The sequence below is a fragment of the Porites lutea genome, chromosome 6 (genome assembly GCF_958299795.1).
Source record: "Porites lutea chromosome 6, jaPorLute2.1, whole genome shotgun sequence".
NCBI lineage: Eukaryota > Metazoa > Cnidaria > Anthozoa > Scleractinia > Poritidae > Porites > Porites lutea.
The window spans coordinates 14,817,274-14,836,986 of NC_133206.1; the positions used below are offsets into that span (position 1 = coordinate 14,817,274).

The 19,713-nt window shown below is 38.4% G+C and overlaps 2 protein-coding genes across 2 annotated transcripts; both read right to left on the bottom strand.

Annotated features, from left to right (window-relative positions):
• Positions 1 to 437: 437 nt before the first annotated feature.
• LOC140941921 (aristaless-related homeobox protein-like) lies at positions 438 to 4,218 on the bottom strand. The gene is made up of 3 exons (XM_073390926.1): positions 4,095 to 4,218; positions 1,696 to 1,934; positions 438 to 1,254 (listed from the first exon to the last, which is right to left on the bottom strand). Exons 1-3 carry the CDS (start codon positions 4,216 to 4,218, stop codon positions 850 to 852), a joined length of 768 nt encoding a protein of 255 aa, XP_073247027.1. The 3' UTR covers positions 438 to 849.
• Positions 4,219 to 9,732: 5,514 nt separating this feature from the next.
• On the bottom strand, positions 9,733 to 10,894 carry LOC140942383 (adrenocorticotropic hormone receptor-like). The gene has a single exon (XM_073391348.1). The coding sequence runs from the start codon at positions 10,804 to 10,806 to the stop codon at positions 9,901 to 9,903; it is 906 nt and encodes a 301-aa protein (XP_073247449.1). The 5' UTR covers positions 10,807 to 10,894; the 3' UTR covers positions 9,733 to 9,900.
• Positions 10,895 to 19,713: the final 8,819 nt, after the last annotated feature.

Sequence of the window (19,713 nt, forward strand, 5' to 3'; positions counted from 1 at the left end):
AAAGAAACTGCGCTGTAATTAATGCTTAGCATTAACTTGGCTTCCTACTATTTCCCTACTCCCCTCGCCCTTTCCGTTCCTTCGGAACTTCTACAACTCGGGCTTGAAATTAAAAAAATGGCTGGCTAAGCCCCTGAAAACAATTCTAAAGTGTACCGAAAGTCCAACTGTTGGACGAAAGGAGGCACGGACGATTAAAAATAAATAAAACTAGCAAACAACCAAAAACAAAAAAGGGAAAGATAACCAGTTGGGAGAAATGACTCGATACTGGGTGTTAAATATAAAAGTTCTGTTTTATTACATCTCCATAAATGACCAAAATACACTCTAAGCAGAAGTTTTCTTAAACATTTTCTTACATAATTACACTTTTATTTTTATTTAATTTTTTTCAGAACTTGATTGTGTAATAGTACTAAGAAGGCGTATGTAGTATAAAAACTAAAGGGAGTTTAATTGAAAAAGGAAGAACACTTTCCTTAGATCTATAAATGCAAGTACTAAATATACAATGCTATAAAACGTGATTTGCTTTCTTTAATCTTTTAAAAAACTAATTTCAATCATAAAATCTTAACTGATAATTCTTCAAATTGTTAACTTTCCCTCTCGATGGCACGAAAAAATGGTGTTAAATCAAGGATGGCTTCGAGCAATTCTCGAGGTACGCTGAATTCTTTTATAGCGCATCCTAGAGTCGTCAGGGAGACCAATTCTTCCCCTCTGTTCTCACGCAATTTGATATTTTCACAGTTTCTTTCTAATGCACCTGTAACCTGGGTGATTGTAGAAAAGCAGAAACCTTTTTCTCAAAATATAACATCTTTTTGCTTCCGTTAAGTTTTTCTAAGGTAAAACCTCCATTGCTGCAACATGCTCTTTGGCTTTAAGCCGCAGCGAAAGAAGACTTGAATCGTTTCGAATTTCCAAATTCTCAGCTTCATTTTTAACCTCCTCTGGGCCTGACGTTGCTGAGTCGGTGGACTTTGGTGAGCACGAACCGTTAGGACTGGGCGCTAGTGGTGTGACTGTGCTTGGAAGCGAGGCAAAGTGAAGAGCTGCTACTTGCTGTCGTGCGCATGTCCAGAAGTCGGTGTTGTAATACTCGTACGGGAATAGACTGTAAGGTTCGAATCCGCCACAGTAACGCGTCAGATGACTAGGGTATCCCAAGCCGAAGATTGTTGGAACATCGTGACGGCGCTTTCGCTGTTGCTTACGCCATTTCGCTCTTCTGTTCTGGAACCAGATCTGTTTTTAAACAAAACGAAGATTCAGTGATTGACCAGGGAAACACAACATGTGGGATTGTCGGTCTGTAGGCGTTGGTCAAATAATTAATATCGAGGTTTAAATAAAAAGCTTGAATGTCTTGACAAAGTCTATAAAAGAGCAGATTCAAAACTTATGCAGGAATTCAAGTTGGTAGACCTCTCATCAAATGTGTAAAATTCCGTTTCAGGTCTGAGTGTGTCTTGAGACTTACAGCACTTACTCATACCCCGTATTAGGTAACTGAATTTACTACCCCGAAAGATATCAATACATTCATATTGCTTCTGGGTGTCCTTAGAGCAAATTCGGGTCACATCATTTTCAAACAGCTTTTCAGCAAGACACTTAATCACCCCGCGTCACTTGAAGGCAAAGTTAAAGATATCGCATTTAAGACCAACAAAAATTTCTCCTGACCTGAACTTGGGCTTCTGATAAGCCTGTGCTTTTCGAAAGGTCAGATCTGGCAGCCACATCGGGGTAGTGATTAAGAAGAAATACTCTTTCCATCTGGTAAATCTGGGACTTATCAAAGGTTGCTCGGTATCTCTTTTCACTGTCTTCTGCCCCTGCATTCAGGTTCCTCTTGATCCTCTTTGATGGTCTTTCGGCCTTCTCTGATTTCTTTACATTTTTGTTGCTGGATCCTTGCTTATCTGTTGATATGAAAGAGACCTGTATCATTAACATTTATAGCAAAAAATCTTTTTCACTTTATCCCTTGTTTGCCTTATTAGGTTATGTGGAATTGAATCGAACTGAAATTCACTCTTCAAAAGTTAAACCCAGAAGGCTTTGATTTACAACGGACTTGTTTCTTCTTTAGTTTATCCATGTCTTTTAGACTATGCCCAAAGTATACTTAACTTGGTTGACGAATAAGGGCGTGTTCGTTTGACCGTATTCCGGAATAACAATAAATGGAATAAACTCTAGAAATCATTTAGTTCCGGTGTTCATTGCATTCCAATATCTAGAAATATCGTTGAAATAAAATATCCCGCTGTATGTAGCGTTTAAGTGGTTTAAAAATTACGGCACAAGAGATTTGCAACAAAACTTTTGCAGCCTCTTCTTATTCCGGAATACGATCAATACAACGCACCATATTTCCAATAATCATAAGTTTAGCAGCAGCGTAACACATATTTCAGTGCTTGCATTTGTAATGAGCAGTACGCTTGACTGCATACCTAGTTACTGATCACAGTTTTCCCAGCAGATGAGGAGACAACAAAGGCTTCATGTTTTTGGTCTGGTCTTTCTTTAAGTTTTTGGCCTCTTAATTTTTATTTTATTGAAGGCTGTTGATTATAATTCCCGGGAGAGTGCTTCGCGTTAATTAGTCCCGCCCTACTAATGAGCTAATATATTTGGGAACAAAGTGTGTTGTTGTCTTGTCCTACGTTTAAATTTGTGCCCCAAAATATTTCACCGCCTGAAAATCTCTTTTATTTACAAGCTAAGTGGATCAAAGGTTTCAAAATGATTTCTTCGGCCAGTTTATTTTTCGAGTAATGCGATGAGCTAAAGCCAAGACGGTGCGACTTTTAGTCCTTGCACGGGTTTTTTCATTCTATCAAATATTATGAATCTTACTACTTTTTTTTCTTTTTTGCTTCTCTGGGTGCATGTAATCACAAGATAAGAATGGTTTTATCAGATACTCTTCCGTTTCGATTCTTTGTTATACATCATGTCTAGGGAGTTTTAGCCAATCGAGACCTTTCAATGTGATATTGTCTTGTGCTACTCTGAGTAGGCGGGTAAAATTCATATTTAAATATAAACTTTCAAACGAAAGCAATTCAGAGATCTTCTTTAGCACGATCGATCATGCAGTCGGAGATCTGATAATCACTTTTCAGAGTATGGAAGTGCTGTTTTATCAGGGGCACCCAACGCCAATTTTCGGAAAATATCTGTTCGGAAAACGATTTGAGATCTAGAATTTTCGGAACGTTTGTTGTAAAATTTCTTGCTTGCCTGCTGTCCTAGGATTTTCGAACATCTAAAAAATTGTATAATTGCCCATTTTTAACGGATTTTTACCCCAAAAAGGTCACCTAGAATTTTTGGGAGCCTTTTTTCTGGCTGAAATTTTCGAAAAGGTAAGTTTTGATCCCTATAGTTTTCGGATCACTAGACTTTCAGCTAGGAAATCCGAACAGATGAAAAATTTTTAGGGAATAAAAATATGCCTATGTCTACCGTTAAATACTAAAACACGTTTAACAATGCTATATTTAAGTGGTTTTGGACTATATTCTCGTTGGGTGCCCCTGTTTTATGAAGCAGTGGTTTTTAGTGGCTCCGTTAGCGTTCTAAGGAGTTTTAGCAGACGCAGAAGAGGCAAGCGTCCATAATAACTTGCCCTAAGGGGGAACAAGTTACCTTTGGTTAAACCTTTAAAATATATATATATTTTTAGTTATTATACCGGCATAGGAACTTTGTCATTTGTCCTTAAGTCCGTTAGAATCCATGTTGCCAAAGACTTCAAAATTAAGGCATCGATGTGTTTTATTACTTGTCTTGGTAAGATTTCGAACACTGCGATAAGTGATTTCACATTTTGTCATTCTTCTTGAAGCCTGCTCAAACGGTTGAAATCGTGATATTCTAGACTTGCCTTTAAGGTGGCCCGAACCTGTTTATATGCGTGTTAGTTATGTTTTTGATTTGCGTTTTTCAGAATGAAAGATTCAACCGATTTCTTGTAGGTATAAAAACCTAGTAGACATCGGAAAATGTTTTACGGAGTAAAATGTTAAACGTTTGGGTAAAGTAACGAACAAAAAGTCGTTCTCTCTCACCTGTATTTTCCGAAAGGTTTAGCTGATGTCTATTGTCAGAGTTTTCTGGTTGTTCGGCTTGTGCTCGATCGAAGCCAAGAAGATTTGAGATTGAAAATCCTGCTTTAGCTTGCTCGGAATCCATTGCCCGATTGTTTCTTTTTTTCGCACGCTTGGGAAGAATCTTTGAAACTGAAATAGCAAAACGTGTTTGAAAAGGATTGCTAGTCTGTGTGAAAAGCTAACGAGTGAGTCACATTTATTGGCTTGCTCCGGCTCCAATATCACCTTTTGTGCAAGAGTCCTTCAACAGCATTAAATCAATTAACAGGGATTTGAATGAAAAGGCATTGTTACAGATGTGGCATAATTGTTGGCTTTTCACTTTGTTCAATAGCGTGGTCGTGCCTAACGAGAAAAGCCGTTCATTTCTGTAGTGTTCCTAACTTGATATAGGCGGAGCCGGGAATCAAATCGTTGCAATCAACCAATTAAGTCGAAAAAACGTCACACAGGACTGGCTGCAAATGGCAGTAATTAACAATTCCTTAAGTTCTTTTGATTAGAGCATTAGCACATGGCTGTTGGTCAAGGTGCCAATAAACTCAATAGCCAGTTCATTTACTACAGGCAACACAGTGAGGCTAGTTCCGGTTCAAAACCAAGCTACATTTCTCGCGCTTGTACAGAATTGCCTCATATCCTTAGCAGGAAGTTTGTGTTTCTAATTTAATTTTAACGAGGTGTTCATTGGAAAAACCCAGCTAATGCCAAAAACGTGAGTTGAATTATAAATTTATAATCGTTACTTGAGTAACAATTTTTCAGGTTCTTTTTCCTGCAAACGTTGCATAATACTTCGTGCAGTTTATTTAAGCATCTGTAATGCCTTTACAAACGAAGCAATTTTTAAACGGCTTGTCTACAAGTATATGTACTGCAACTTTAATATGAGTATATTGTTGTAGAAAATTGTATTTTTTCTTTCTTCACCAAGATAAAAATTCTTTCTATAGTTTGGATCATCCAGAAAAATCGACATTTTATCAACAGGTCGATGCCGGTTTATGCTAAGGAATGTGGGAAAAAAATACACAAAAATTGGCGTGGTTACCGTTTGCTACAGTTTTAATCAAATTATCAAGTTTACTAACTCAATATTGAACCTTGTTTAAATTTGTTTCTTGGTGAGTGACGTGATAAGCTTCAACGGGTTATGGAATAAAGTGAGGACAGCGTTGCCTTCATGGGAGTTTTACTGAGCTACTGTTAAAATTGTCTCGTTTCTCTATCAAACAGGGCAGAGGCGACTGAGAAAACTTGTTGCATTGAAGTAAAGAATTTTGGGGTTTTTATTGTGATTTTTCCAGCAATTTTCGCGCAAAGCAACCGAGTTTTGGCCAGGATTGGATATTCCACTGGAACTAACTGAGAAATTTTAAAGTTACAGTGTGCTTTACTCATATGCATGTGCCATGGTACTGGTACAATAAAAACAAGGTTTTTAATTTCATCGTTGCACTTTTCAATTGGAAACATATAAATTACGATAGGCAATACTACAAGAAATAACTTCTCAGCGAAAAGATAAATACATCAATCCATTCTCCAAGGCAAAAACAAAAAAAACATAATCTAAGGTTTTAGAGCCTTTTTTTTTTTTTTTTCAAAACAGTCAAACTTAAAAACGTGTCCCTGACTTTTTCAAGATTCAGTCCATTTCCATCCTACACATATTAAGTCAAAGACACTTTTTAACCATTTTTTGGTGTGCTTTATACATGGTACCTATAGGAGAACAAGCAGGCGGTCATTTTAAAAGGATTTCTATTAATCCTGAAACACTGCTGTTGAAGGTTTACCCTTTCATACCTATAATACATCAGTGGTGAGATTATTAGTCAATGTAAATTTACATCTCTGGACAAAATACTATGATGTTACAATTCAAATGAACTGAACCTCTTTGGTAGAACGTTTCCATAGTACTATGTAATTCCTTAGGATTTTATGAAAAGACATTTGTAGTTTTTTCTATTTTTTTTTTCTTTTTTTGGCCACCACTGGGAGAGAAAGGGTACAGCGGCATAAAACTTTGGGCCACTGTCTCTTTAGGGTCCCCTAAACATCCTCTGTTACAAATAAGAAAAAGGAATACTTTTATAGATGCTTCACTGGTAGCGGAGCAGGTTTAAATTTTATAGCCTTTACTTCAATATTCATGGCATCGGTCTTGGAGACAAACGCTAAAATTCTGTCTTTTACACATTTAACTGAGTTAGAAAACAAAAATAGAAAAGTCGGATTAGAAAAAAGCAACGGGTTTCTCGAAGTAGAATCTAGTGCTTCTATCAAGTTCAGAGCCAGCCATTTGGTACTTCGGAAGTGATATTGCCAGGTTGAATGGCCCTGGGTTTCTTACGTGGTGTTATCACTCACAAACGAACAAGAATGATCTCGTCTATACTCAGTTTCAGCCATAAGAAGTCATTTTCATGAAACACTTGAAAGAATTAAGACAAAGGAGAGAGTGGATCTAAAATTTCTCGCTAATCTACAGTCAGCAGTTTTTAAGGCGTGATTTTAGCCTGACGAGAAACCTATAGCCACACAAAAGCAATAATAGAAAAAGTTATTATCAGTGGTAAGGTTTTCTAATTGCTCTCTTATTTGTATTGTAAACGCCAAACTAAAGTAATTACACTTGACCTTTCTAACAACAAACAGGTCGAAGCAAACATGGACTGAGGCCGGTCCAAAGCGCATGAAACAAGCTGAAGGGAGCTGCTACAAGGGCTTTATTTTTTATCATTATTTTTGTACTTGGTGGGACAGTAACAGTAGAAGGAGTTAGGGGAAATATTAGTGCGTAATGCAAGTACAATAGTAACTATTATTCACGTGCTAATTTGGACGATGAATTTGATATTTAAACACTACTATAAGCTCTGACATCACAGCGTCTACGATGAAGCAACAGTCACAAGTGTGAATCAGCGGAAATGCTCCCCGATTACAAAGCTTATAATTCAGATCGTTAGCAAAAGTCTACTAGTATAATCCGACTGTTACCTACTATAATATTTTAGATATTCACATTTTAATACTTTTATTGCCAGACTTACAATTTGACATTTAAAGTTGGTGTCAAAATTTTCTTTGAAATTTAATTTTCCATTCTATAGATATGAAATGACTTTTTAAAGAGTTTTTATTAACAATTGTCCAAACTTTGTTTAGAAGCTAGGAATTTGTCTTCAATTTTGTTTTAGAAAACGAAATGTGAGTAAACTTCAAGAACTGAATTATCTACTTTAATCTGTTACTTAACAGCCAGTTATGATTTTTCGAGATAGGAGTAGCTGAGCAAGAATCTACTACTACCTGCTTTAAAAACTTCATTGCAAATTCTTCCAGTGAGCCCCATATTCAGTTCAGTCCAGTTGATTTTAATTTAGCCAAAATGTAATACAATACAGGAATACGTATTGGAATTGTGAGGTTGCTAGGGAGCCAAGAAGAAACCAGAAGGCTTACGAAGCCTGGGCTCCCCAGTCATAAAGAAGTAAGTACAAAGAAATCCACAGAGTGATACGTTCAAAATAGGAACTTCACAGAGACTGAGTTAAGTTATGAATTCAGTAACAAGGTAGAAAAAAGTTTTTAACCCTGGATTGCAACTAATATAAGGAGAGGGCATCGCGAATGTAAACTGTGGTTGTGTAATGTATGTTGTAGTTGCTAAGCACTTATTATAAACTAACGAGGATGGAAAAAAATCACTTCGGTCACTAAAACGGACTTTGAAGGAATGTAGATCAAGCTTGTGGGGCTTTTTCAGTTGGTGATCAGATTTAGCTGTCCTTCGCGCTTTCCTTGTAAAGGCCGTTCTCACAAATGGCATAACTGTGAATTTTCATTGACCGATGGTTGAACATTTTAGGCATTCATATTTTAGTCTGTTGTTGTTAGCTATGGCTGTCCACATCACAGTACAGAAAACATAAAGGTTGTCTTAACTTTCTGTCGAAACACCCGTCCAAAAAGTGCGAACGTTTACCTGCAAAGGATCGAGGATATTCTTAATTTTGAGAACGGGACAGTTAAAATAACATTCTAGCTTTAAAATACTTTTCTTAGCTACAACAAATTTCTTTCCGACGTTTAACTGATGCGAGGGTCAAAAGTATTAGAGAAAAGACCCTCAACTAGTACAAGTATCTTTTTAATTTTTGGGTGCGTTTTCCTCGCTAGTGAGATCTTTACCAAGGGGGTAATCCTGAAAATTCTTGGTGGGGGTGTGCCGACCGTTTCTCCAAATCCTGACCCCATTTCAGACCCAGAAATGCCATTTTCTACACCCGTTTTCAGATCAGACCTCTAAAATTCATACCTGTTTTCAGACCTGGCGTTTTAGGCAGAAATTATGTCATCATTACTCAGTCAAAGCTAAAATAAAAAGAAATTCAAATTCATCTCGATATCGCATATTTCTCTTTTTTTCTTACTCATTTGGAATTGGAACGTTAAATAGTTTCATACACTACCGTAGTTCCCTCGAAAACCATACCCGTTTCCAGACCAGCATGGGCAAAGTGTATACCCGTTTTCACACCAAAAATGCCCAAAAACCCTACCCGTTGGGGCGGCACATACATGTACGGCTTGTATAAGAGAGTAGCCCCCCCGGGGGTCTTAAGATGTGATGTCAGGGGAAAAGAAGTCATGCAAAGATCTTGTCAAAAACATAGACGTTTACTCATCAGTCGTTGGTTATCTGATCTTCAGTAAACAGTTTGTTTAGTTTGAGAAAGTTAATATTTTAGCCAGATTCTAAAATCGTAGTGCCGTGATCAGTATTGGCATGCCGAGCGCACGTAGCAGGCTTAGCAGCTGTGTTAGTCTACCCTGCATAGCAGGCAATTCGGCGCGAGTTTGTCGAGAAAGTTGGGCAGATCTTCCATTTCTTTTCCTCTCGCTCCAACTTTCAAGCAATAACTGAACTGGAAACGGTTTCTACGCTGGCCAAGATTAGTCTCGTTCTAATACAGGTGTGCAAACTGCAATGTTGTAGGTTATAAGTGTGAAAAGCGTTCCAAAATTCACTGGAGAAATTGAGGCAGGGTTATTGCAACACACTGACACCATACCATACCTAACTGCTCTCTTGTCTTCCTGTCGCTAATGACTTAGACTCCATTTCACTGGCATTGTCTCCGATTGTGAAGATTTTGCGAGCAGTTAGCAAGTTCCATTGTATTCTAGAAAGTATTTATCAACTTTAGGCTTAACCAATATATCATTACAGTGATAAACAAAAGACCGGGAAAGTTTGAGGCGTGATAATGTGTTTTGTTTTAGATTTTATTTCACCGTTCTTAGTTTGAAGTTGAAGCCTAACTGTATTCTACTAATCACGCAAAAAATACGAAAATGACATTCTCTTATTTACAAATCCGAATGACAAGACATCAAACCGATATAAATTACACTTGAATGCAAATTTTTAAAACTAGCTCAGCGAACGGGAATCCGGCGACATAAACAAGTGCTTAAAAGGCGTTTTTAATAAGCTGATGAGGCTTGTGTTCCTCCTTACTTTTACGCTGCGCACGTGGCATCTTGGGAACATTGCACTGCAGAGGTTTGCGTCCTTCCCGTGGCACCTTGCCCTCTCTGCCCAGTGACCTCTGGGGACAAGCCAGGTAATTTCTTCGCGCGCTTTTACAGGGAATAAAGGCGCGCATGTTTGAGAACCGCTGTAAACAAAGACAACACAATCAGTCTGCTATGACAAGTAAACAGCTGGTTTTTTTTTTCCTCATTTCTATCGACGCAGTGATATGTTGCGCAGCATATCCATGATAGCGCGTCGAATGTGTCTCATCTTCCAGGAGTAAATCAGAGGATTCAGAGAGGAATTGAGGAACACTAGAGTGTGGGTATATTTTATCAACTGCCATGTTACGTTATTGTAGCCAGTTTTTTCCAAAATTATTCGTGTACACGAGCTTGGTAGATGACAAGCCAAAAACACAAGGTAAGCATAAAATGGACCAACTGCACATTTCCTTAACTTCGCAGTATTCGCCATATTTTCAACCCTAGTCTGTGTAGGCTGTACTTGCAGAATTTTATTTTGTTTGCTGTGATACAGTACGGCCAAATAAATCTTGATATAAAAGAGGGCTGCGGCTAAGTAACAAACACTTTCAACGACTATTCCAGTGATGGAAACGACAATATACCGAGTGTGTTGGAAAACAGCCGTTGTCATGGAAAGAATGGCACTGAACACCCAAACCGAGATCACCACAGCAACAAGGCGCTTGTGAGTCACAAGTTCTTGATATCTCAGATGAAGATGAACAGCCAAGAATCTGTCTGCCGCTAGAGCCGCAGCACCAAAGAAAGAGGCATAACCGAAAAAAGTTATAGTGACGATTGAAACCTTGGATGTGATCTCGATAATTTGAGTTTCAGTATTTCCTTGCTGGAATACCATGGCAAGAAATAGAATGTACAAAGGTTGAACCAGTAAACCAACACCAAGATCAGAAACAGTCAGACTCAGAAGCAATGTTCTCAAAGGCTTAGGTAAAGTCGTGGAAGATTTCCTTAACGCGAGTAAGGTTACAGAGTTCAGCGCGGTGGCTGTGTAACTTAAAAAGGCGTTCAAGACGCAGTTAACAATGATGGCCGAACGCAGGTCATCAGCTTTCAGTGTCATCATTAAAAGAAACAAGAGCCCTGGAACCTGAGGCTGAAGTTTGGCCAGCCAAAGAATAAAACAATAAAAGATTAACAACTAGGCTGTTAGCTTCTCATTAGAGAGCTAGACTGCAAATCCAGATTAGGTTGTTAGACCATGATGTTCTATACTGTCCAAGTTAGGTAACTTAATTAATCTTGAATTTGTTGAATATATCGAGTTGATGGATGATCTTTCTCTTCCTTCTTGCACCGTGTTGCTCTTAAATTCCGATCCCTGAATTCATTTCGTTTGGAAGCACAAACCAGATCAGATAAAATTGATCTCTCGCTTTTATCCAGTCAGATAACAGGTGTTTCAGCACAATGTAGATTATGGAAATTCATATTGTCAATACCTGTTTTAAACAATTATCTGTCAGGAAACTATATCCGGCATAGAAACTCTTCCAATGATACGAAGTCTTTTAAAAGATTGCAACTTGTAATTGCCTTGGCGAGAAAAGGCTATTTTCTAAATCACGGAAGGAGCTCGGCCAATGTTCATTTTTACTTCGTCATCCTTCCATTCTAAATTAAAAATATCAATCTTAATGAGTTTTCATTTTTGAGACATAGAAGTAGTTGTTTAACTTACCTTTAATTTAAAGGGAAAAAAGCAGTTTGATGTGTGTTCGTTTTGCAATACTGAGAGCGTGTTTGATTCTCAAAGACTTTGCGTGGGCACCAGAGAAAGCAGCGGTCACCTATATATTTTGAGTCTTTCCTACCTGAACATGAATATCATAGTACTTGTATAAGAACAAGACGCTGTAAATACATTCACTTGGGCAAAAGAGAGGAAAAACTAAAAATAAACGAATAAGAATATCATGGTTCAGGTTGTCACAGCAAATAAAGAAAACAAAACTAAAGCAAAGAAAGCAAAAGATAACACCAATTACGAGAATTCCAACTGATTGTACAGTTCCCTCAAGAGAAAAACCCAGTGCGATTCTCACTTCTCGGTGATGAATGAATATGAATTATTGTACGCAGGGGCGGATAGAGGAGTTTGTGATAGGGGGAGGGGTGGGGGCTAGAGATATAGCATAAAGTGGCAATATGGGCGCGATAGCGCCCATCAGGACTGCGAACAGCGTACTTTTCGAGGGAGTTTCGGTCGCATACTCCTCCGGGAAAATGTTTGAGATTGAAGTTATCTGAGATGCAACTTAGTGCATTCTGGACGCTTAAATTTAGCAAATGCCTGGATTCCATATTGAAGATGTAATGCTGAAATATTTAAATATTTATTGGTTGTGGTCAAAGAAGTAATATAACACTTCATGATGCTAGCAGGGGCAGAAGTGATTGCGGGGAGAGCACAACCTCCTGGCAAAGGCGGCAGCATTGTCTCCCTGAAAAATTGTCAAATCCAGTTTGTTGGAGACGGATAGTACTGCATGCATTCTGGGAGCTTTGGTCATTTGCGACTTAAAATGGCTTCGAACACAGATTCTTTTCTTATCAACAGTGCACGGTTTATTAAAGAAAATATATTTAAGTAACAAAGTTCGAAGTACTATCCGACACACGTTTACAAAAGAAAAAAACTTCCCTGACAAAAGGGGGGGCCGGGGCCCCCTGGGCCCACCCCTAAATCTGCCCTTGGTACGTAAGTAACTGTTTGTCTTGAAGTTTGATACACATCTTTTAAAGTATAGAGTTCACAGAAATGTATTAAAACGTGTGTACACTTCCCCACGACGAGTATAGCGTTACTTTCGTTTTGGAATACAATCGTGCGCTTTTTATTAATTTCGTTCAAAAGCTCTTATTGGATTGCGGAAAAATATTGATTGTCGCTGTCACCCAAGGGAAAGTCTAAAATGCGATCAGGGGTCCTTCTCCCCTTTTGTTTGGGAGACGAAAAAACAGCTCCTGATCGCAGGTTAGGGCGAGTCAGAAAGCCTTGCCAAGTTTACTACATTTACCTTATTGGTTCTTAATTTCACGAGTCTTTAATTTTGTCACTAATCCACAATCGCGAAAAACGCAAAATTAAAGACCGGCGAATAAAAATGCCCGCGAAATTTAATACCCATATAACCAATTCAAATCACAGGAAAAGAAAAGAAAAACATTTTAAAAAGTCTACAACATGCACTTTACATGATATAAGTGTCGACGAAAACCGACAAGTTATTAGCTGGTTTTCCGGCCATTCCGTGACTGTGTCTTCTGTTGTGAAATGACGTTAATATGCGTTAATATGCCTTGTACACTGCGAGCAGTCTCTCTTACTCGAAAATCTGTGAGGAAGTGGGACATTTGAGTATTCGAGCGGCAAGCGTGTTGAGCTTGTTGTGTCGTACTGGCGCTCACAAAAGACGCTGCCGCCGCTCGAATATTCACATATCCATGCCACTCATTCACAGATATCGAGCAAAAGAGAGACTTCGCTCGCAGTCTTGCTCGACAAAAAGCGACCATGGCTCCTTCTGTTATAATTTATCGGTCAGGAATAACAATAACGAGTTTTTCTCGAAAATAGATGAGCTGGAAACAACAACGCGTGGCCTGAACGACAAAAGAAAAAATTCTGAGACAGGATTAGCATCAGTTCCGATGGAAACTCCTTCGATAAACGGATGTGAATCAATTCAAAAAATTGAAATGTAAAAGCTTCTGCCGACATGATAATGGCGCCCATGTCGTCCTCTTCGGTGTAAGCTCCGCGTGCTGTCAGTCTATTCCATAAAATCACCCGAAGACCAAAAGACCATCATCGGGCGGCCGAAAACGGACAATGACTGCGATAGACAAAACAACGGCCTTAGCGATGCTTCTTGGAGCTTTTATATTTTTTGTGATCGTTTTCTTCTTGATCGTTGGCTGCGTGCTGTGTCTTACAAGATTTAGGAAGAAGCAAGAAGATCAGGAAATCCTTATGGACTCTGCAATGAGCCCTGTTGAATTTAATGACGCCGAGGAGGACACGACGGACGAGGAGTTCGACCCTCGTCGCGGCCGTCGTTATAAGTGCAACAGTGCTAACAACCAAGTGTTCGAAATGGAGGTTTTTCATTGCAACGAAAGAAATGATTATGAAGACTCGTCCGCTGGATCGCTTCAGGATGTTCGGCTTTGAGAAGTGAAAAGCTTGTCAGAGGTGATCAAACCCGGCCAGGCGCTTTTCAACCGACTACCTGGTGAAACTTTTAAATCAAATAGAAATAGAGCCTTTTTTCAATTTTCTTGAACAATATATTGGCGAAGAGAATTTGTACTTGGAACCAGTGAAATCCTGATTCTTCGAACAACCTTGGGAAAAGCCGATTAGTTCGAATTTATTTTCGGGAGGTTAGAAATATCGGGGGTAAAATAACCAGTGCTGACTGGTGAAGGGACGTGAGGTTTGGTTTGAATTACCTGGAACTTCGAAAGACCGAGGTTACGAGAAATCGGGAATCTACTCAGTGTAGTTATCAAAATGAGACGCGCGCGCGAAACGTTTTTGAGCTTCATTCGTCCATTTTGAAACGTTGCTTACGTTGCGTAACCCATCTTTGCGATGAGATGCCCTCTCCTACAGTAGAATGTTCAACTCTTTTAAGGAAATCACTTTCAGATCGTTAGTTTTGGCATATTTTAAGCACTCTATGACTAAAAATGATTATTTTTGCATAAATTTGGGTGTTACGTTTAAACTCAGTAGTTTTCTAAATCATCTTTGATCAATTAGGTCTTTCTCTCGTTCGTCGAGTTTTTAGCACCTTTGCGTATTTTATCATTTTTTTTTTTGCTTTTTGCACGATCATATCCCTTCGATTTCATCGTCTTTGCAAAAATTGACATGTATAAGGTAATGGCTTGTTAAAGATTGCCAATCATTTTCTGGGGATTTTCTCCTCCAGAGATCTCGCCGTTTTGCTTATACAATGATTATTTAGTGAAAACCGTTCACATTTCTACCATGAATAAGAAGAATCAATGTAACATGGAATACATCAATTTTAACATCGGTCAGCTGTGATATTTTGAAATGTGAAAATAATTAAAAACTGTAAAATCTGCATGTTCCTCGTCGGTTTTCACACTCCTCCCATGATGTTTTAGCAGAAGTCAGTTAAGCAGTTTAGCAAGTAGAACTTAATCACTGCAGCGAATTGTTGCAAGGATTTGCGGTTGCTATTTTTCCAAGCTTTTTATTAAGAGTCACAAATTTTTTTTACTTTCCCAAAAAAACGTCACTTAGACGTCGCAATGAGTCTTTTATTTTGCCTAACAGCAATTTCTTTAAGGCAATTTTAAAAGCCACCGTTTAGTCAAATTTCGAATGTTTTGCTTTTAGTGTATCCAAAACGTAGGATGAAACTTACTTAATCTGATTAGCATTAGAAGAGAAAATCATCTCCATCTTAAAATAATACATGTTATTTTTTTTCTGAAATGACGTAAATCAGAGCATTGATTATTGGAAATAAAATTCTTGGGTAACTGAATGTTTGGCGTGTTTGATTTTCATTCTGTCACTTTTTCTTTTCCAATAATTGTAGTTCAAAGACCGGCGTTTTATAAGTTTCAGCTTATGCCATGTCTGTCTGTGTACCTTTCCTATCAAGCAAGTGTTAATTTTGTGTTTTTTCCTACCGCCAGCCGCCAATATATAAATGTATATACCGCACAATTGTAAGGTCCGTTTAACATGTAAACCACGTCACATACAGCGTGTCAAATTCTCGTCCTTGCCGAATGTTTTTTTATACCTATGGGGACTTACCATCTCGCTGTTAAACTCGAAATTTATATTTCTTAGACTATTCAGTCTCTTGTGAAAGAGTCAGTTTGTATAAGATACTGTAGATATTCTTGATTAACTTCAAAAGCACCGCCTCGTTTTTGCGACTTCGCCATTAAGTGGATTTTGCCAAAGACGTAGGCTGTAAACAGTAGCATTCAATGTAACACCAGCTGTCCTTGACTCGGCGTTCGTTTCGTTTCTCTCACGTCTTCTGTTTTTGCCTTTGTCTTCTGTTCATCATAGCAATTGGTTGTAGCTAGATTAAAACTTCCTGTCAAAGAATGGTGACTTCTATATCTTCTTTTCCCACTGTTTGCCGTACATTAAATGAAGAGGTTTTACAGTGATCGTTTTGTACCGCAGGAGTAGAAATGCTCGTCATGTTCGACTCCGTAAATACATGTAACCGGTCCACGCTTAACTGGTTTTGTTGCTGGTTTGCTTCGGTGTGAATAATTTCAATGGCTTTTACGAGGCATGCTCTTCGGAGGAAATAATATAGGAGAAAGAAGAGTGCGACGAGGAAAATCAGTAAGAAAATTCCACATACCACAAGAAAAGATACCGACGTTTTGGACGCCATGCACTGGTGGGTCACGAAAAAAGAGCCCTCAAAGTTAGACCGCAATTGCGCATGCTCAAGATAGTTGCATTGCGATCATGTTTATGGTGATTCCGAACAACCTCTTCCCCAGGGTCTCGTTTTTCGAAAATGAAAAGATCCTGGGGACGAGGTTGATCCTGTCAGCGACGAGACTTGTCCGCATGGATTACGAGGATGAACGATCATTTTTCACAACTCTCATCTCTACAACCAAAATAATGATTAACCCCAAATGTGATTAAAATTGCAAGAAGACGATAAAAGACCGCTGAAGGAAACACCTTATAATTATGTATCCTCTCACCGACAAGTAATTTAAAAATTTGTGAGTCATATTTGCCCCCCTAGCAATCGGCTCTTGCCCCCAGATTCGATTCCATCCCAGCAACCTCCTCGACCACGTAGCCTGATGACTCTATGTAAAAGAACAGATGTTATGTTACGGTAAAAGCCGCAAATTTATACCACGTGACCAGGTGTTTTCCTGTACTTGTCCTTTACTGTTCATGCCAGTGTTATTTATCCATGAGAATTTTTTGCGACAGTTCACTTTTATCTGCTCATTTCATAATTTAAGAAACTGTCAACTTAAATCTGACGTTTGCCGAAAGCCGTAAGCGTGAATCTAAATCACCTTAGTGCTACAATATAAGTTCAAAACTGGACAAAGTTAATTTCAGGCTCGTTTGAAATACATATAATTGACGCATTGCAGGGTTTCTAATCTGATAACAGTTTTCATTTCACATTATAAAAAGCAGTTTCGCCATTGCTTTGGCTTTGTACAGTGAAATCTCTATAAAGCGGACACCCTTTATTAAGGCGACAGTAGCCAAAGTCCCCAATTTAATTTTTTCCCCTTATTTACTGTAAATGAAACCTTTATTAAACGGACACCTCTATTAAGCGGACGCGGACATCAATAAAGTGGATGCAGTGTGTAATATTTATGTGCTGGTCATTCTTTTAATGCAACTACGCATGTGCAAAACTTGCCCCAAAATATAAGAGGTCCGGAACCTAATTTAATACACAATGGTGATTTCTCTTTTCACAATCCTGTATTAACTCTGATTACCACCTTCCAACAAGCCAGACACCTCAAAGTCCAAAAATTTCCACCCACAAATTTGCCGATTGTGCAATCAAAACTGTGATTGGCAAAAGATGCATTAATGTGCGTTAACATTGTTGAATAAGCAAAGAGAAACGAAACCGGAAATACAGCAAGTACATAGAGGATATTACATGGCCGCACAGAGATACGAAATTTCTCTCCGAGAGTTGAAAAATATTTCACGAGTGAGCGCAGAGAACGAGTGAAATATTTTTTCAACACGAGAAGGGAAATTTCGTATCTCCGAGCGGCCATGTAATGTTCTATTTATTATATAAACACCAATGAACTACTAAACATTTTCACTTTAATAGTTTCTCGGTGTGAAAGGCGCGATTTATTATGAAGCCATAGCAACGGTGATATTTTCACATGTGAAGATAACACGTTATTCTCTATCGAAACCTGTATTTGGCGGACACTGGTTCATTCCCGCCGAGGGTGTCCTTTTAATACAGGTTTCACTGCCTCCTTACGCGCCGTCACTGCCTTAAACGTTTGGCGCCCCTTGCCTCATAATGAAAGACTTTAGGGCTGGTTTAAACGATGTTTAACAAAACTTTGTTCTAAGTCCACTTTAATTGGGCCACCCTTTCCTCTCCCCAGACTACCGCGCAACTCGCTTCACTCGCCGATTTTGTTCGTCTTTTTTCCCTAAAGCGGAACCTCTCGGGCTATGTATATTTCCAGAAGGCGTTGCAACCCACCCCTAATGGTCAGATCTGGTCATAGAAGACGAAAAAAGTAAAATAAACAAATTGGTCTGAATAGTTTTCATTAATTTATTCATGATTATAATTTTACTTAATCGGTTAATTCCGATGAAAGACGAAAAAAAATTTTCACACAACTTTTTTATTGACTAGTTGGACGCAATTTACAGTTAGACGTTTAAAATTGTATATTTTCCTGAGCTGATTGCATTTTCTTTTTGAGAAAACAACACTGCAGTTTGCGTTGAAATAGCAATGTAAATACTAAAACGTTTTAAAATACGCCATCAATGAGATGTTGTCATCTTCAAGTTATATACCGTTAATAGATAAACTAACGGTCAGAAATTGTTACTTGAATTTGAGTAAATTTCCTTCACTGAAGAAGAAAAACAGAGCGTTTCTTGAACGTTGCTCAGGGCCTGTCACTGCCTGGTTCCTTCGGACTCGACCATGCATCGCAGTAGGTCTTGACATTCGGCGAGGGAAATATCGATATTTGTGGACTGGGTCTCAGATTTAGCTGCAGAATCCTTCATCTTTAAGTGTCTTAGGATTGCCTTGTGGTAGAAGCAGTTGTAGACGACGAAGAGGCAAAAGCAGAGAACAATTATAGCGAGAATTAAGGATAAGAATCCCCCAACAGCGATAACTGTAGCGCGTTGTGCACCTTGCAAATTCCCCATCTCAGAAAGTATCCTATGCTATGTATCATTTGTCTGCAAATGGATTCTGATTTCCTGGCAAGCATGTAAAAATGTTTGCGTCTACGATGATGTCGAGCATCGCTTTGACGTAACGGCCACCTCAAACAGGATAAACATGTGTTTATCCAGGAAATCTTACAACAGCAAACTTATCAACAGCACTTTATCACGAGGAAGCACGTTGCTGGTTTTGTCTTCGAATTTGTAAAGGAAATGCTGCCCGATTTTCAAGAGGAACTTTAAACTTCCGCGTTTTACATCACGATTACTTGACTATATTGTAAAGAAGAACAAAGGGGAACTTCAGAACTAAGGAGAACTTCTTTTATTAAGATAAAAACTACGTGGTCAACATTTTAATAAATAGTGTTAAAATAGGAGAAACGGTCAGCTATTTCCGACAGCTTAATCATTTTTCTGAACACTTTGTGTAATTTTCTTCATTTTAATGAACATAATTGACCTTATTCTGAAAAGGGGAATATATCAATTCTGGATTACCCTAATTGGTTTAGTTTTATGATAAAAATAACTAAATCTACTTTTCCCGTTTTGAAATATAAAATTTGATGACTGCACGGCCATTTGTTCATTATGAAGAGTAATGTCTTATGATGACTGCTGGAAACATTTTGTTTTTGTAGAATAAATTTTAGCCGAGAAGGATTTGCCAGGGGATAACATTTTCATATAGCATGAGACGAGATATTTTGCATTGTATGTTGTAGAATAGCGCCAGCATGCAGGGAAGCTTTTCCCAATACTGGGGGTTTGTGCTAACTGGGAAATTTATGAGCAGATTCTTCGCTTCCCTCTTTTGGGAAAAATTTCCAAAGAGATTTTCTCCTCTTAAGTAGTCAACCCTTTTACGAATTAGTTTCTCTTTCTGGTTTAAATATCGTTTATAGTCAGTAACGCGTTCCGCCATTTGTTTGTTGTCGGAAACCCAGCTTTCGTTATTCCGTTTTATTCCAAGCGAACGGATATCCCGGATTATTAAGC